Source organism: Dermochelys coriacea, chromosome 7 (genome assembly GCF_009764565.3).
Source record: "Dermochelys coriacea isolate rDerCor1 chromosome 7, rDerCor1.pri.v4, whole genome shotgun sequence".
NCBI lineage: Eukaryota > Metazoa > Chordata > Testudines > Dermochelyidae > Dermochelys > Dermochelys coriacea.
This window is the reverse complement of record NC_050074.1, coordinates 49,182,681-49,198,654: the sequence shown is the minus strand read 5'-3', so window position 1 is coordinate 49,198,654 and position 15,974 is coordinate 49,182,681. Positions and strand designations below refer to the sequence as shown.

Here is a 15,974-nt window from a genome sequence, read left to right as displayed (position 1 = left end):
CAAATTTGCGGATGATACTAAACTGGGAGGAGTGGTAGATACGCTGGAGGGGAGGGATAGGATACAGAAGGACCTAGACAAATTGGAGGATTGGGCCAAAAGAAATCTAATGAGGTTCAATAAGGATAAATGCAGGGTCCTGCACTTAGGATGGAAGAATCCAATGCACCGCTACAGACTAGGGACCGAATGGCTCGGCAGCAGTTCTGCGGAAAAGGACCTAGGGGTGACAGTGGACGAGAAGCTGGATATGAGTCAGCAGTGTGCCCTTGTTGCCAAGAAGGCCAATGGCATTTTGGGTTGTATAAGTAGGGGCATAGCGAGCAGATCGAGGGACGTGATCGTTCCCCTCTATTCGACACTGGTGAGGCCTCATCTGGAGTACTGTGTCCAGTTTTGGGCCCCACACTACAGGAAGGATGTGGATAAATTGGAAAGAGTACAACGAAGGGCAACGAAAATGATTAGGGGTCTAGAGCACATGACTTATGAGGAGAGGCTGAGGGAGCTGGGATTGTTTAGTCTGCAGAAGAGAAGAATGAGGGGGGATTTGATAGCTGCTTTCAACTACCTGAAAGGGGGTTTCAAAGAGGATGGCTCTAGACTGTTCTCAATGGTAGCAGATGACAGAACGAGGAGTAATGGTCTCAAGTTGCAATGGGGGAGGTTTAGATTGGATATTAGGAAAAACTTTTTCACTAAGAGGGTGGTGAAACACTGGAATGCGTTACCTAGGGAGGTGGTAGAATCTCCTTCCTTAGAGGTTTTTAAGGTCAGGCTTGACAAAGCCCTAGCTGGGATGATTTAACTGGGACTTGGTCCTGCTTTGAGCAGGGGGTTGGACTAGATGACCTTCTGGGGTCCCTTCCAACCCTGATATTCTATGATTCTATGATTCTATGATCTTGTAGGTGTTTGTCTCTGTCTGAGGGATTGGAGCAAATGCAGTTATATCGTAGAGCTTGGCTGTAGACAATGGATCGTGTGGTATGATCTGGATGAAAGCTAGAGGCATGTAGGAATAGCGATCAGTAGGTTTCCGATATAGGGTGGTGTTTATGTGACCATCGCTTATTTGCACCGTAATGTCCAGGAAATGGATCTCTTGTGTGGACTGGTCCAGGCTGAGGTTGATGGTGGGATGGAAATTGTTGAAATCCTGGTAGAATTCCTCAAGGGCTTTTTTTTCATGGGTCCAGATGATGAAGATGTCATCAATGTAGCGCAAGTAGAGTAGGGGCATTAGGGGACGAGAGCTGAGGAAGCGTTGTTCTAAGTCAGCAATAAAAATGTTGGCATACTGTGGGGCCATGCAGGTACCCATCGCAGTGCCGCTGATTTGAAGGTATACATTGTCCCCAAATGTGCAATAGTTATGGGTGAGGACAAAGTCACAAAGTTCAGCCACCAGGTTAGCCGTGACATTATCGGGTATACTGTTCCTGACGGCTAGTAGCCCATCTGTGTGTGGAATGTTGGTGTAGAGGGCTTCTACATCCATAGTGGCTAGGATGGTGTTTTTAGGAAGATCACCAATGGGTTGTAGTTTCCTCCGGAAGTCAGTGGTGTCTCGAAGATAGCTGGGAGTACTGGTAGCGTAGGGTCTGAGGAGGGAGTCTACATAGCCAGACAATCCTGCTGTCAGGGTGCCAATGCCTGAGATGACGGGGCGCCCCCTCCTTCCTGCTGGTAATAGCTCATCTTAAGTGATCACTCTCCTACAGTGTGTATGATTAAACCATTGTTTCATGTTTTCTGTGTGTGTATATAAATCTCCCCACTGTATTTTCCACTGAATGCATCCGATGAAGTGAGCTGTAGCTCACAAAAGCTTATGCTCAAATAAATTTGTTAGTCTCTAAGGTGCCACAAGTACTCCTTTTCTTTTTTGTTGAAATGAAACATTTCAATGGCCCAACCCTCAATTCCCCCCCACACACCCATTTTTCAATTTTCCCCAGACATGCTCCTCCCCAACAACTCCTTTTGCCCACCCCTACTCCCACCCCCACTCCCGAGCTCTGATTTCCTTCAGCCTGCTCTCCCCAAGTCCCAGACCTCCCCCCTCATGGGTCTGGCTGGCTGGGACTGGAGGCCATGGGCCAGGCTGGTGCAGTGTATTCATCATATCTGATCTCCAAAGCCCCATCTCCAGGGACAGGCATGTTGGTTGGTTAGTGGTGGGGTTAGGGCAGCGTATGGTCTGGATGTTGGGCACCCTCAGATGGATGGTTGGGCAGTGGAGCAGGTCAGGGGATCTGCAAGCCCTGGGCAGTTCCCAGGGGTGGGGTGGGGGGTTGAGTCCCTGAGGGCCGGAGAGCAGGGCTGAGACAGGGAGCAGGAGGGGCCTGATGAGATGAGCTCAAAGGTTTCCCTGGGGCATCACCCTGAGCCCGGATGGGGCAGCAAGGGTTGGTGGTGCTGGGAGGGGGCAAGGAAATCCAGCTGGCATCCAGCAGCTCCGTGCCTATATGGCAAACCCCTCCCCTAGCCAGCCGGGCCATCTCCTGAAGCCCCCCCTTGCTCCCGTGCCAGGCCATGGTGGGAGCTGCCCACATGGATCTAGAACATGGCCACGCAGGCAGCCTGAGATCCAGGCTAGGTGCTAGGTGCCCTGGCCGGCAGTGCCCCAAAGCACCAGCACTGGCTGATGTCGAGGGCGGTCCTCAGAGCCCCTGGACACTCAATGTCCTGGTGCTGGAGCTGCAGGTCCAGCTGGGCTGGGCTCAGCACAGGACTCAGCAGCATGCCCCTTTGTATCCCATGCCGGGGGGGAGAGGGGTGCAGGGCTGTGGGGAAGGCCCCTCCTGTATAACCTGCTGCCCCATCACTGGCCAGGATCAGATGAGGCTTGAAATCGCTGGGCTCAGCAAGGGGGAGATTTGAGGGGCTTTAGCATAAGCTAGCGGCTCACCGGCTGCTTGCCGTGCTGAGCGCAGCAAGTCAGCTCCAAGCTGGGCTGTGGGGGGAGGTGGAGTGGGTCTGCACCTGATCCTTGGCCACCTGTCCTTGCCACAGATTGGGTGGCCGGGAGCACCTGATGGCCATAGCCCGCAAAATCCTCCCCAACTGGCGTGTGGCTGGCACTGGGGCCAGGGTGGGGGCAGTCGGCGCTTGGGGAGCAGTGGGGAACAGTGCCACTTAGCGCTCCTGGTGGGCTAAGAGGGAGACTGGCGGGGGGTGCCGGACATTTAGGGGTTGGTCTAGGGTTCCCCCTGTCGCTGAGCGCAAACGAGCAGCTCAGCGGGTGCACCCGGACCATGGGCGCTGGTGCCAGCGCAGAGGAGAAACACTCCCGCGAGCTGGAGAAGAAGCTCAAGGAAGATGCGGAGAAGGATGCCAGGACGGTCAAGCTGCTGCTTTTGGGTATGTGTTGGGCTATAGAGCCAGCCCTCCCATCCTAAGCCTGCCCCCCAGACCCTGAGCCAGCCCTCCATCCTGACCAGCCCCCCCAGATCCTGAGCCAGGCCCCCCATCCTGACCAGCCCCCCCAGATCCTGAGCCAGGCCCCCCATCCTGACCAGCTCCCCCAGAGCCTGACCAGTCCTCCCAGTCCTGAGCCAGCCAGTCCCCCACATCCTCACCAGCCCCTGCTGCTCCTGACTAGCAAGCCTGTGGAACTGGGCCTTCCCAGAGGGCTCTGCCCCAATGCTGGCAGCTCCCGAGGCACAGCACTGGGGAATCCAGCCCAGGGTGGTGCCAGGCAGGCAGGGCGGGTGACACTGGGCTTCAGTTCAGACTCCCTTGGCATTAAACACACAAGCACAGACACCCAGCACCCCGCCCCTGAGTGCCCCCAACTCTGCCCTCCCAAAAGCTGGCCTAGGGGGACTGTGTGTGACCAATGGATCTGAACCCACCTGGCTCCCCAACACTGACAGAGATGGGGCTGGTGCCTTAGAGACACTGCTGGGACCTGCTGGGGTAAATCCACAGCAGCTCCTCCGACCACCATGGGGACAGACTCCCGGCTGATGGGACTCAGCTTTGCTGGTTGACTGCTGTGGCCCTTGCCTAGCTGATTTCATGGCGCGGCGCTGCGCTGGGGAGGGTCTGGCCTGCTGTCGCTGGCTTTACACCCCGCTGTTCCAGCCCTCTGGGGGGGCAGCAGGTCTCTGAGGTTCAGTTGCTGAGTTTATGTGACCAGGCGGTGGGGTGGGGCGTCACTTACACTGCCTGTGCCTCGGTTTAACCTGCTGGGTGCCTGACGCACTTTGAGCTCTTAGAGGAGAGTCTGACATGCTGCAATGGCAGAGGATGCTCGGCGGTCACCCTCCGCCCGGCCGGCCGGGCTGCATCTCTCGCTGGCCATCAGCATCTCAGTCCTCCAACTGTGGCTGTCTGAGAGCAGTGATTGCTGCGGGCTCTGGGCTCACACTGTCCCGGAGGCTCGCAGGATGCCCCAGGCAATGCACAGGAGCCCACACATGTACCACCCAGCCCAGCGTACCTTTCCTTCCACCCCATTGCTGTGGCTGCCCCATCTCAGGCCAGGCAGACAAGGATCAGGTCCAGTCACCTGATAACAGGTGCCGTTCCCACACGGCAAGGTTGGGGCAGAGCCTACGGCTGCCTTCGCGCCCGCTCCCTGCCCACAGATCGCTGGGGCATCAGTGTCCCCTTCTCCTGTGGCTAGCGTCTGCACAGGCCCCTCCACCTGAGCCCAGGCGGCTCTGCCCGGGGCGTGGGTGCTTAAGCTGAGCTGTGGTGCAGATCTCATTAGCCAGAGCCCTGTGTCTGCAGAGAAGTGATTAGGGCTGTACCCACCCCCCGCATTCTCAACTCTCCAGCTTGCTTCGCAGCCATGCACTGAGTGCAGCCAGGTGACTGTGGGCCAGGGCGGCTGCGTGAGGCTGCCACCATCTTGCCCAACACACCAGCACTAATCTGGGGCCCTCCAGCACTAAAGGCAGATTCTGGGGCTGTGCCAGCCTCCATGGTTCTAGCACAGAGGGGGGCCTGTGACACATGTGGCCCAATGGGCTCCAGTCCCACCCCAGGGCCCTGCTAGTCCATCCAATGGGTTGGTCCATTCAACCTGTGCCAGGGAGGGATTTGCAGCAGAACTGCACAGAGGATGTCAGGCCACGTGATGCCCACACCACCCACGATGGCTCTCCATCTCCCTTGCCCCCTCCGCTCCCCCTCCATTGGAGCTGATTAGCAGCGGGCTCCCTGTCGCACTCGCCCAGCGCCCCATGGCATGGCAACCCAGGTGGCTGCGTCGGGCTCCACACCGGGCATGTTCCCTGCCATGACTTTCCTTTCTGTCCCCCAGGAGCTGGCGAATCCGGGAAGAGCACAATTGTAAAACAAATGAAGTAAGTGGGTTCACACCTCACTGATGCCTACCCTGCTACCCACAGTGCCCCTTGCTGGGAGAGGCTGGGGCTGGAGTAGCTGGGAGCTCCCCACAGCCAGCTCCTGCCCCACCCTGGAGGCCTGGTTTTTGAGACAGGATCTCCCGCAGAAGCCTTTACTGACAGTGGCATGCTACCCCCCACCGATTTCTGCCTTTCCAGGTGATGCTCAGCTGCGATATGCTAGGGTGCAACCTCTGGGGGCTCCCCAATACCTCTCCTCACTCCCAGGGAATTCTGCCAACCCACCATGCCCACTGCAGTGTGCTGAGACTGTCCCTCAGGCAGCACATGCCATCACGGCACGGCTGCCATACTGCCAGGCTCGTGTTGGGGAAACTCACTGGACGGGAGCGAGCCAGTGGCAACGCCTCCAGCCCATTGGGTGCCCTCTGTGCGTGGCCAGGCATTGCCAGGGAGTGCCCAGCCGCAGAGCCCGCGGCCTCCCCCAGGCTCACCGCCTGCTCCTGTCTCCACCAGGATCATCCACCAGGATGGATACTCCCTGGAAGAGTGCCTGGAGTTCATCTCCATCATCTACAGCAACACCCTGCAGTCCATGCTGGCCATCGTGCGGGCCATGGGCACGTTGAGCATCCAGTACGGGGACTCGGCCCGGCAGGTGAGCGGCTGGGCACAGGTGGGGGATAGGTGGGGTTCTGCACCCCTCTTGGCCACATATAGCGGTTGATGAGTCCCCTATGGCCCCGGACAGCAGAGCTGGGTAGTTTAGCTCATGCGTTTAGATCCAGCGGGTCCACGTTCGATTCCCACTGCCGACAGGGCTTTACTTCAGAGCATCCGGTGCCTCCTGGTGAGCCCTGGGCCAAGCCAAAGCAACTGATCCTGCTGCACCCTGTCTCCCCAGGACGATGCCCGTAAGTTGCTGCACTTGGCTGACACCATTGAAGAGGGCACCATGCCCAAGGAGATGTCTGACATCATTGCTCGCCTCTGGAAGGACACGGGCATCCAGGCCTGTTTCGAGCGCGCCTCAGAGTACCAGCTAAACGACTCGGCCGGCTAGTATGAACCTTCCTGTGTAATCTCCTAGGGCACATGCCGTCCAGACAGTACCCCGGCTCAGGTGCCCCCACAGACCTCATCACAGAGGCATTGGCAAGGGAGCGGCCTGCCAGTCCCATGGGAGATGGGCTAGGAACCCTCCTGGCTTTGCACTGACCTGGAGGCCGGGAAGAGTTTGGGGAACATCAGAACAAGTGGTTTGACTGTTCCCCAGTATGTAAGGGAGAGTGTGTGGGGGGTTTTCTTCCCAGCCCACCCCCACCTTATCCCAGCGCTTAGTCCATTCCTCTGGCACAGGCAGCCCTCTGCTGAGCTCACATAGGTGCTGGCACAGGGAATGGGCACAGGGCCAAGAGGGTGCAGGCTGAGGAGGTATGGAGCTACTGGAACTTGGAGCAGCTCCAGGGGCCAGTGTGGGGCCAGGGGAAGAGGGGACAAGGGCCCCTCTCCTGGAGATGCAGAGAGGGGGTGGGAGGCAGGAAGCGGGTTGCAGTCGGGGTGCCTGTGGGGAGGTCTGTAGCTATAGCGTGCCAGCCCTTTGCTGTGTCCATATAGCACCTGATCTCAGCACCACTGCAATACAAGAACTAGCAGCAGCAGCAGGTGGCTCTAGGCACTGGTCACTCTAGAATATAGCAGCACGTGGGGTGGTTGGGGTCCAGCCAGCTCCAAGGGGCCCCTTGTGCTGGGCACTACCCAGACACCCAGTGAAAGCCAGGCCCTGCCCCAGCAAGCCCACAGCCAGGGGGCGAATGGGCATCTGAGGTGGAAGCTAGTCCTCTCGTGGTGCCCAATTGAGCTTTGCCAGCTTTGGTGAAGCTGCTGCCCCCCTCTGAGCTCCTTCAAAGCCACCAAGCGCATCAACCAAAGAGACCCCAGTCAGTGGGATGCTAGCATGAGGCGGCGATGGGGCTAGATCCCTGACCCCCATGCGCCTGCTTGAGCTGTCCAGGGCCACCCAGCCAGAAGGGCACCCAGCCTTTGGCTCCAGCCGCTCTGGGCCTGGGGAGCATGGAAACCATCCCATGCCATCCCTGAGGCAATGGGTATTTCAGGCCCTTCCTTTCTGTCTGGGCAGCTACCTGAATGATGTGGCGCGCCTAGTGGCACCTGGCTATGTCCCCACAGAGCAGGATGTGCTGCGCTCCAGGGTCAAGACCACCGGCATCATCGAGACCCAGTTCTCCTTCAAGGACCTCAACTTCAGGTAGGGCATGGTGCGGGAACGGGGCCCTGCTAAGCACAGACAGCCCGCGGGGTGTGTGGGGGGCTGTCAACAGGGGTCCCTGCAGCCAGCTCCAGATGCGGGTGTGGAGAGCCGCCCCAAGGCCTGTGGGGCACAGGAGAAGGGGGTGCTGGGCTTGAGCAGGACTCTGGGGCCTGGGGCACTGGAGACCCAGATGGGGGAGGCTGGGATTCGAAGGATTAAAGCAAGGAGGAGATTTGGGCAGTGGGAGGGATGGGAGCAGGCAGGCAGAGCTGGGCACAGGGCCTGGGGCTGGCTGGGCCAACGCTGCGCATGCCCTGGGGTGGCAATGCACCAACATGACAGAACAGGGGGGTTGGGGCCCTCTGCTTTCCAGGGCTGTTTTCCCATTGAGCTGATACAGTCTCCAACAGCCTCTGGCCCCTAGTCCCCTCCGGGGATTGGCTGAGTCCCACGCTCAGCCCAGGCCCCTGTCCTGGGAGGGGGCCTCTCCCACCTGCTGAATCTTGCCACTGTAATCTCACCAGGGCTCATCCTCATCTTCATTTGTTAGTGGCTGGCGCCATCTAGTGCTGATGCAGCCAGGCTGGGCGCGGTGCCAGCCGGGGCTCTCAGGGCCCTGCTGTGCCAGCCAGGCTGCAGTCTGCGGCCTTTCCATTGTGGGCAGAGCAGAGGGTTTAACTCCCCCCCAATGAGAGCCTCCAATTAGCTCTTGCTCCCCTATTACGGGAGCTCTCCTGTCTCATTCCGTGGAGGCTCCTTTCCCTGCTCCAGCCACCTCTCCCCAGTCCCAGCTGGGTGGCCCTGGACAGCTGCAACCGGAGATGCCACGTGGACACTGCCCAGGAGCTGGGCAGCCCAGAACACACCTATCCTGAGCATGACACTCTCAGCCCATTTCCCCTTGGGTGGGCAACACAGCTGGCACTAACCAGCCCTGCCAGCAGCTGTGTCAGTCAAGCCTGGACTGGGGGGCATGGACCACAGCTCCTTGGGGGTTGTCCTTCCAGGTAGGAGTGTTGAGACCCCTTGCCCAGTGCCGGACCTGCTCCGTGGTTAACCCAGCACCGTTCTCCACCACATTGATCCCCGCCGTGGGGGCAGGGTCCATGCCACCGGCCGTGCCCAGGTCTCCAACAGTCCCTTACTTGGCAGCCGTTACCCCAGCTGTGGCCAGCCCTGAGCTGTGGTCAGCCGCCCGTGGCCAGGCGCCCCTGCAGAGATGCCCCCAGCCCAAAGCGTAGCAGAGGCCACAGGGTCCGGAACAAAGCTGTCCCCTCGGGAGGTCTCTCCCCCCATGCTAGCAATGCGACCCGTGCCCGCTTTGGAGCCTGGCTGCTCAAGGGACCCTCTCTCCGGCCCCAGGATGTTCGACGTGGGCGGCCAGCGCTCTGAGCGGAAGAAGTGGATTCACTGTTTCGAAGGGGTCACCTGCATCATCTTCATCGCCGCCCTCAGTGCCTATGACATGGTCCTGGTGGAGGACGACGAAGTGGTGAGTGAAGCCTGGCTATTGGGGGGGAGAGGGGGACGAGGCCCTTGGCTCTTAGCCAGAGGGAGCCGGTCGGGCCCAGGTGCCTGGGACCAGGCCACCTGGTCTGGCCACCAGAACTGGTTAGTGCAAGCAGAGCAGCGACCCAAGCACTAGAAGAACCCCAGAGGCCTCAGATAGAGGATGAACTCCTCCAAGACCAGCCTATCACAGAGCGCTTCCAAAAACATCCAGCCAATCAGCTCATGTCCCTGAGACTGGCTAGCCAATCGGATCCTCTGTGCAGACATGTAGTCTGGGGAGGTGGTCACAGCACCGGGTGGGGACTTTAGCAGACCTGTGTTCTGGTCCTGCCCTGCCCGTGACCTCGGGCAGATGCTTGGTAAAGAGCCGTGCGAGCCAGCGCTGGCAGGCGCTCAGTACCGTCCTGCTGATGGTGGAGACTGTGGGGTGGACGTGGGGGAGGGGAGGTTTCACATGAGTTTTAATGCTGTGGATACAGCTAGAAATAATCTACCTGGAGCAACAGCAGCCATCTCTCTGGCCTCACTCTAAATGCCAATAATTGGCAAGTAAGCAGAGACAACAGCCCGTTGGGAGGCAGCGTGGCCTGGGGTGGGGAGGGAGCACGACTCAAGGTGGGAGCTCTGTGCCTGGCTCTGCCACTGGCCTGCGGGGTGACCCTGGCCATGGCACTGCACTGCTCTGTGCCTCAGTTTCCCCAGCTGTAAAATGGGGATGATGCTCCTAGATACTGTAAAGCATGCTGTGATCTCTGAATAGAAACCTCTCTGTGTTAACAGGAGCTAGTGGGGCTCGGACCCACCAGGCAGCAGGGGCTAGGGATCTCAGAGGAGCTGCAGAGCATGCACTCGAAGGGTACAAGGGTTATCAAGCTAGACAGGGGAAGGCGACCCTGTAATCTGTCCTCCACTGGCCCAGCCAGCCTCCCATTCACACCACAAACACTCCAGGAGACAAGGCAGGAAATTGATGCTTGAGATGCAACTAAAAGCCCCATTTGGCCCCTTGCTCCTCCTCAGAACCGGATGCATGAGAGCCTGCATCTCTTCAACAGCATCTGCAACCACCGCTACTTCGCCATCACCTCCATCGTCCTCTTCCTCAACAAGAAGGATGTCTTCCTGGAGAAGATCAGGAAGGCCCACCTCAGCATCTGCTTCCCCGATTATGACGGTAAGTGCCCAGCCTGCTGCAGGTCCTCTGCTGCACGTTTTGTGTGGGGTGGGGTAAAGAGGGTGCAGGGGAACTAGGTTTTGATTCACAAGTCAAATGGGTTTTCAGGGACAAACAGAGACCGAAAAGAGCCTGGATCTAAACACCAGCGACCAGCGGGCAGATTAGTTATGCACAAGGTGACTGAGGGGGGACCAGCTGCAGGGCACATCTCAGAAGCCAAGCTGCCCGCTAAGTACCAGATCAGCTACTTACACTAAACACGCCCACTGGTTAGCTTTATGGCAGCATGTACCTGTGCTTCCATCACTGGCCACCAGATCTCCCCACTGCTCTGTGCAAAGGCTGCTGCCCCTGCAGGGTCAATGCCTCCCTCCCCCCGCCAGGCAGAAGTTGGGGATTAGTTTTTATGCTGTTGACAGTAGGATTGATGTTTATGGAGCTTTTTTATTTTTAAAGATTTTTTTTATCAACTTACATTTTCGCAGTTGTGCACAATTCGGAGTTTTCAGCGGTTTTAACTTTTCTTTCAGTTTAAATGTTTGTACTCGTGGGAGATTGCGGGAGGGGAGGGGGGAGAGAATAATTATTTAATGCCAGCAGATGCTGAGATTTAGTTAAAGCTGTATAAGCCATCACTGCACCATTGTCACCATCACCCAGCCAGCCGTCGGAAATCAGGCCTAGCTTTACTGTTCAGGCGTTAGGCCATTTGTCCAGAGTCTCAGTCCATCCCCAGCATTGGCTGGCCCCCTGAGAAGGTCTCATGCAGCAGTTTTCATCCCTTACCCATCTGGATGTGCTGAGCCTTGCCGATGGAAGTAGGGTTTCATGGGTTTGGGCATGCAGGTGAAATCGGTGTTTACTGACATTCACCGATACAAATCAAACCCTGCCAACCTGCTCAGAACTCAGCATCTCTTCCCTGGTGCTCGACACCAGCTGGGAGCAGGTGGAGCTGCTCAGGCAGGTTAGAGTCCTCCTCTGCTGTAGTATGGTGTGAAAGGAGGGGGCCCAGTGCGGGGGGGGTCTCTCCCTGTTGTTCCCTAATGGCTAGAGCCATATAGGGATTTGGGCACCTTGCTGCCACTTTAGATTTACTGCCTTCAAGGCCAGAAGGGACCATTGTGATCATCTAGTTTGACCTCTGCACAATGCAGGCCACAGAAACTCACCTACCCACTCCTGTAACAGACCCCTAACCGCTGGCCGAGTTACTGAAGTCCTCAAATCACGGTTTAAAGACTTCAAGAGCATCCACCATTTACACTAGTTTAAACCTGCAAGTGACCTAAGCCCGTGCTGCAGAGGAAGACTAAATCCCCCCAGGGTCTCTGCCAATGTGACCCAGGGGAAAATTCCTTCCCGACCCCAGATATGGCGATCAGTTAGACCCTGAGCATGTGAGCAAGATGCAGCAGCCAGACACCTGGGAAAGAATTCTCTGTAGTAACTCAGAGCCCTCCTCTCTAGTACCCCATCACCAGCCATTGGAAATATTTGCTAATGGCTGTCGTGGATGGGCCACATGCCATTGTACTTCATCAAACCATCATCATCCCTCAGCAACCTCAGCATACCGTCCCTTCCGTAATCTTTTCATGCTCAATTTTGGAGATCAGTTAGGTGTTTTGCCCCCACTGCTTCCCTTGGAAGGCTGTTCCAGCACTTCACTCTGATGGTTAGAAACCTTTGTCTAATTTCAAGACTAAACTTGCTGATGGCCAGTTTATATCCATTTGTTCTTGTGTCCACATTTACACTTAACTTAAATAACTCCTCTTCTTCCTTGGTATTTATCCCTCTGATGTATTTAGAGAGAGCAATCATATCTCCCCTCAGCCTTTTTTTGGTTAGACTAAACAAGTCAAGCTCTTCGAGTCTCTTCTCATAAGACAGGTTTTCCATTCCTCGGATCATCCTAGTAGCCTTTCTCTGCATCTGTTCCAGTTTCAGTTCATCTTTCTTAAACATGGGAGACCAGAATTGTACACAGTATTTATTCCAGATGAGGTCTCGCCAGTGTCTTGTGTAATAGTACTAACACTTCCCTGTCTCTACTGGAAATACCTCGCCTGATGCATCCTAGGACTAGGGGTGAAAGTAACTTAAAGGACTTACTGGTATGCCGGAGTCCTGAGCAAGGGGAGGGGGGGCGCTTTAAATTGAGATTTAAAGGGCTGGGGGCTCCACCTGTGGTAGCGGTGGCTGGGAGCTCTGGGCCCTTTAAATCACTACCAGAGCCCCAGCGCTTCGGCAATGATTTAAAGGGCCCAGGGCTCCAGCTGCTGCAGGGAGCCCCGGACCCTTTAAATCGCTGGCCTGGGGAAGCTGTGCCCTGCCGGTGTGGTCGGCAGTGTACCGGCTCTTGCTGGTACGCCGTACAGTACTGTATTGGCTTACTTTCACCTTTGCCTAGGACCGCATTAGCCCTTTCATGGACGCATCACATTAACGGCTCATAGTCATTCCATGACCAACCAATATACCCAGGTCTTTCTCCTCCTTTGTCCCTTCTAATTGATACATCCCCATCTTATAGCACAAATTCAGTGCCGCTTAAGTTCAACATTTGGACGCACTCAGCTGCTGCCAACTCTCCAGGTGCCTGAGTTTCCACCATTAAAGTCCCCATGGTGCCTAGTGATTTCTGTGAGTGAGCATGCACAGAGCTGCCTCGGTCCGGATGTGGCAGGAGTGGGATGCCAGGGGGAAGCAAGTGGGGCAATTTACCCCAGGCCCTGCAGAAGCCCCCACGAAAACGTCTGAAGTCTGAGACAGGGAAGGGGCCAGTAGCATAGCTGGGGGGGAGCGGGGCAGTGGCCGCTCTCCCACTGAGCGCAAGTGGTGCCTTTTTAATTTTTACTCACCCGACAGCGCTCTGGGTCTTTGGCGGTGGGTCCTTCACTTGCTCCGGGTCTTCGGCGGCATTTCCGTGGCGGGTTGTTCAGTGCCACCGAAGAACCGGAGCAAGTGAAGGACCCGCCGCTGAAGTGCCGCCGAAGACCCGGAGCGCCACCGGGTGAGTACAAGCAGCTGGCACCTTTTATGTCTGCTCCCCCTGGCTATGCCACTGGAAGGAGCCCCCGAAATTGCTTTGCCCCAGACCCCCTAAATCCTCTGGGAGGCCCTGCCTAGTGGTTGGAGCAGGAGTCAGCGGTCAGGAAATGAAGCCAAGGGCCAGAACCAGGTTCCTTGGGGTGAGGTGGGGAAGGGGCCATGGCAGCTGTGGACGAATGCTTTGAGCAGTCAGCTCCCTGCTGCTGGGCTTGAGCTGATCGTCTGAGCCGGCCCCACCATGCTCCTTAGACAGCCAGTCGGTGAAGCCAGCAGCTAAGCAGGTGACTTGCAGGTCCTCACACCTCCGTGATGTCCCTGAGCCACCTGGAGCCCTATCTCACACCAGGGGCCTCCCCTGAGTTCGTGAACCAGACGTCGCTCAGCCTGGTAGGCCAGCCTGCGGTGCCCAACCTGGGGCGGGCCGTGACCCTAACTCACACCAAGGCCACTGCAGAGAAGGGGAGCTGCCCAGTCTTTAGGGTGCAGTGGGGGCCGCTGCCAAGTGTTTGAATTATGGGGGCCTCACTAGAACTGACCAGGTTACACCCCCTAACTCCAGAAGAGGGCTCCCAGCTGAAGATCCCAGGGAGGCAGGGTTGGGGACCAAGTCACTCTGAGGGTCCGGGGTTAGCTCCACGCCCCCAGTATTTCCTACTGGTTAGCAGCTCCATCCACTGGCCGGGGGGGGGGGCGGGGGAGCACAGGCCTGTGAATGCAGGTACCTGAACACCTTGCAGCACTAAGTCCCTTGGGGGGCCAGCCCTGAATTCCCCAGCCTAGAGAGCCCTTTTGGGAGAGCCCCAGAGGGAAGCATTGGGGAGGGGGGAATAGGGAGGCTGGGGAGGAGGACTCCAGGGTCTCTGTCTTGCCAAGCAACCCAGCAAGTGAAGAGTTCAGAGCCCAGTGCCTTAGGACAGCACTGCCCTGGCTGGCAGCGTGATTCCCCTACCACAGGACAGGGCTCACCAGGTCCCCAGCTACCCTGTTCGGACGAGCATGTGGGCAGGTGTTGCCCAAAGGCAGGTGCTGCACTGGTGGGGGGGGAGATGCTGGGGCCCAGATTCACAGATGCTATGACATGCCAAACTGAACTCACTGGAGAGGGGTGAATGGGGCTGTGCTCTGCACACCCAACAGAGGGGGAACCTGGGCACAAAGCCAGCTCAGCTGAGCTATGGAGCTGGGACCAGACCCTCTGTCAGGATCCCCCCTTATCCTGGGGCAGGGTCAGTGCTTCCTTCCTGCCCCGCACAATCCGCAGACCCACCGTTAGTGCCAGGCTCCTATGTGGGAACACTCTGCGGTGGGCAGCGGAGGGCAGCTTGCGTCCAATCCTTGAGCCCGGGGACACCTATGGCCATGTGGCTGGGTCCAGCATGCCATGTACTTAAGAGACTGCCCCCAGGTCCCTGCCACCCACTGCATTGCCCATCACACTCCCAAGCCCCTGCCCCAGCAGAAGAGCCTTAACTCTGCCCTCAGTCCTGGCCCTGCCGTCTATACCCCTGCCACACAGCCCGTCAGTGCCCATCGGCTGGTTCTCCTCAGTGCCAGGTGGAGCAGGATGTCCTGCCGCTGCCAACTCTTGAGGCATCTCTGCCAGTCCCGCATGGCAGGTGTTTGCAGGAGCTGATCATGCTGACGAGATTCTTTGCCCACACTAGGAGTGGCTATGGCCATCTCCCTGCAGGAGCAAAGCTATGGGCTGCCCTCAGTGGAGTCAGTGGCTGGAAGGCTAGTCCTAGCAGAGCACCATTGGCCACCAGTGGTTCTGGCTCCTTGCATTTACACTGGGGACAGGGGTGCCAGCCCCAGTGGCACCTCAACTGGGGAGGGCACAGAGGTGGCAGAAAGCCCCTTTGTCTCTCCTGCGGGGCAGCTCAGCCCTGCTGTTTAAGCTGACCAGGGTATTTTCAGGGGGGAGAGGGAGGATCTGTGACATGCATTTGGATTAGACTGGAGAGGAGAAAGGGGAGAAAATGGAGTGAATGGGGTGATGAATGGGGATCTCAGCAGCGGGGCCCCAGTAATGGCCTGTGGCCCTCACAGCAGGTTTGGGGGTGGGGGCAGGGAGCTGCTGGCAGGCTCTACGGTCTCCACGCTTCCTCAGAGAGCTCAGAGCCAGTTCAGCAGCTGAGCCGCCCCCTGACCCTGTCCTGGCACTGGTGCCTCCACAGGACCCAACACGTTCGAGGACGCAGGCACCTATATCAAGGTCCAGTTCCTGGAGCTCAACATGCGCCGGGATGTAAAGGAGATCTACTCACACCTGACCTGTGCCACCGACACCGAGAACGTCAAGTTCGTCTTCGACGCTGTCACCGACATCATCATCAAAGAGAACCTTAAAGACTGTGGCCTCTTCTGAGCCCCTGGTCCGCCCTCCCCATCATCACCCCACAGTGCGGCAGCCCCACAAATCACCACGCCCCCCCAGCCACAAACCCCCCTCCCCATCACCAGCCCCCAGTGACACATCTGCAGCTCCCCATCTGTACCACATCCACATCCCTCCTCCCGGTACCACGGCTGTGGCAACCCATCATCCCCTAGGTATCACAGCCGCAGCTCAACATCCGAATCCCCCCACTGCCCCCTGGTACCACAGCTGCTGCTTCCCCTCTGTCCCACA

The 15,974-nt window shown here is 57.7% G+C and overlaps 1 protein-coding gene across 1 annotated transcript; it reads left to right on the top strand.

Moving 5' to 3' along the window:
- The first annotated feature begins 3,111 nt into the window (after window positions 1–3,111).
- GNAT1 (G protein subunit alpha transducin 1) lies at window positions 3,112–15,735 on the top strand. The gene is made up of 8 exons (XM_038409374.2): window positions 3,112–3,366; window positions 5,279–5,321; window positions 5,841–5,982; window positions 6,229–6,386; window positions 7,465–7,593; window positions 8,959–9,088; window positions 10,129–10,282; window positions 15,520–15,735. Exons 1-8 carry the CDS (start codon window positions 3,261–3,263, stop codon window positions 15,708–15,710), a joined length of 1,053 nt encoding a protein of 350 aa, XP_038265302.1. The 5' UTR covers window positions 3,112–3,260; the 3' UTR covers window positions 15,711–15,735.
- Window positions 15,736–15,974: the final 239 nt, after the last annotated feature.

Bases quoted from the DNA above. Each gene is read 5' to 3' on its own strand.
- GNAT1 (XM_038409374.2), top strand. From the start codon at position 3,261: ATGGGCGCTGGTGCCAGCGCAGAGGAGAAACACTCCCGCGAGCTGGAG. The intron at 3,367-5,278 runs GTATGTGTTGGG...TCTGTCCCCCAG, and splicing joins GGTCAAGCTGCTGCTTTTGG to GAGCTGGCGAATCCGGGAAG. The intron at 10,283-15,519 runs GTAAGTGCCCAG...GTGCCTCCACAG, and splicing joins CTGCTTCCCCGATTATGACG to GACCCAACACGTTCGAGGAC.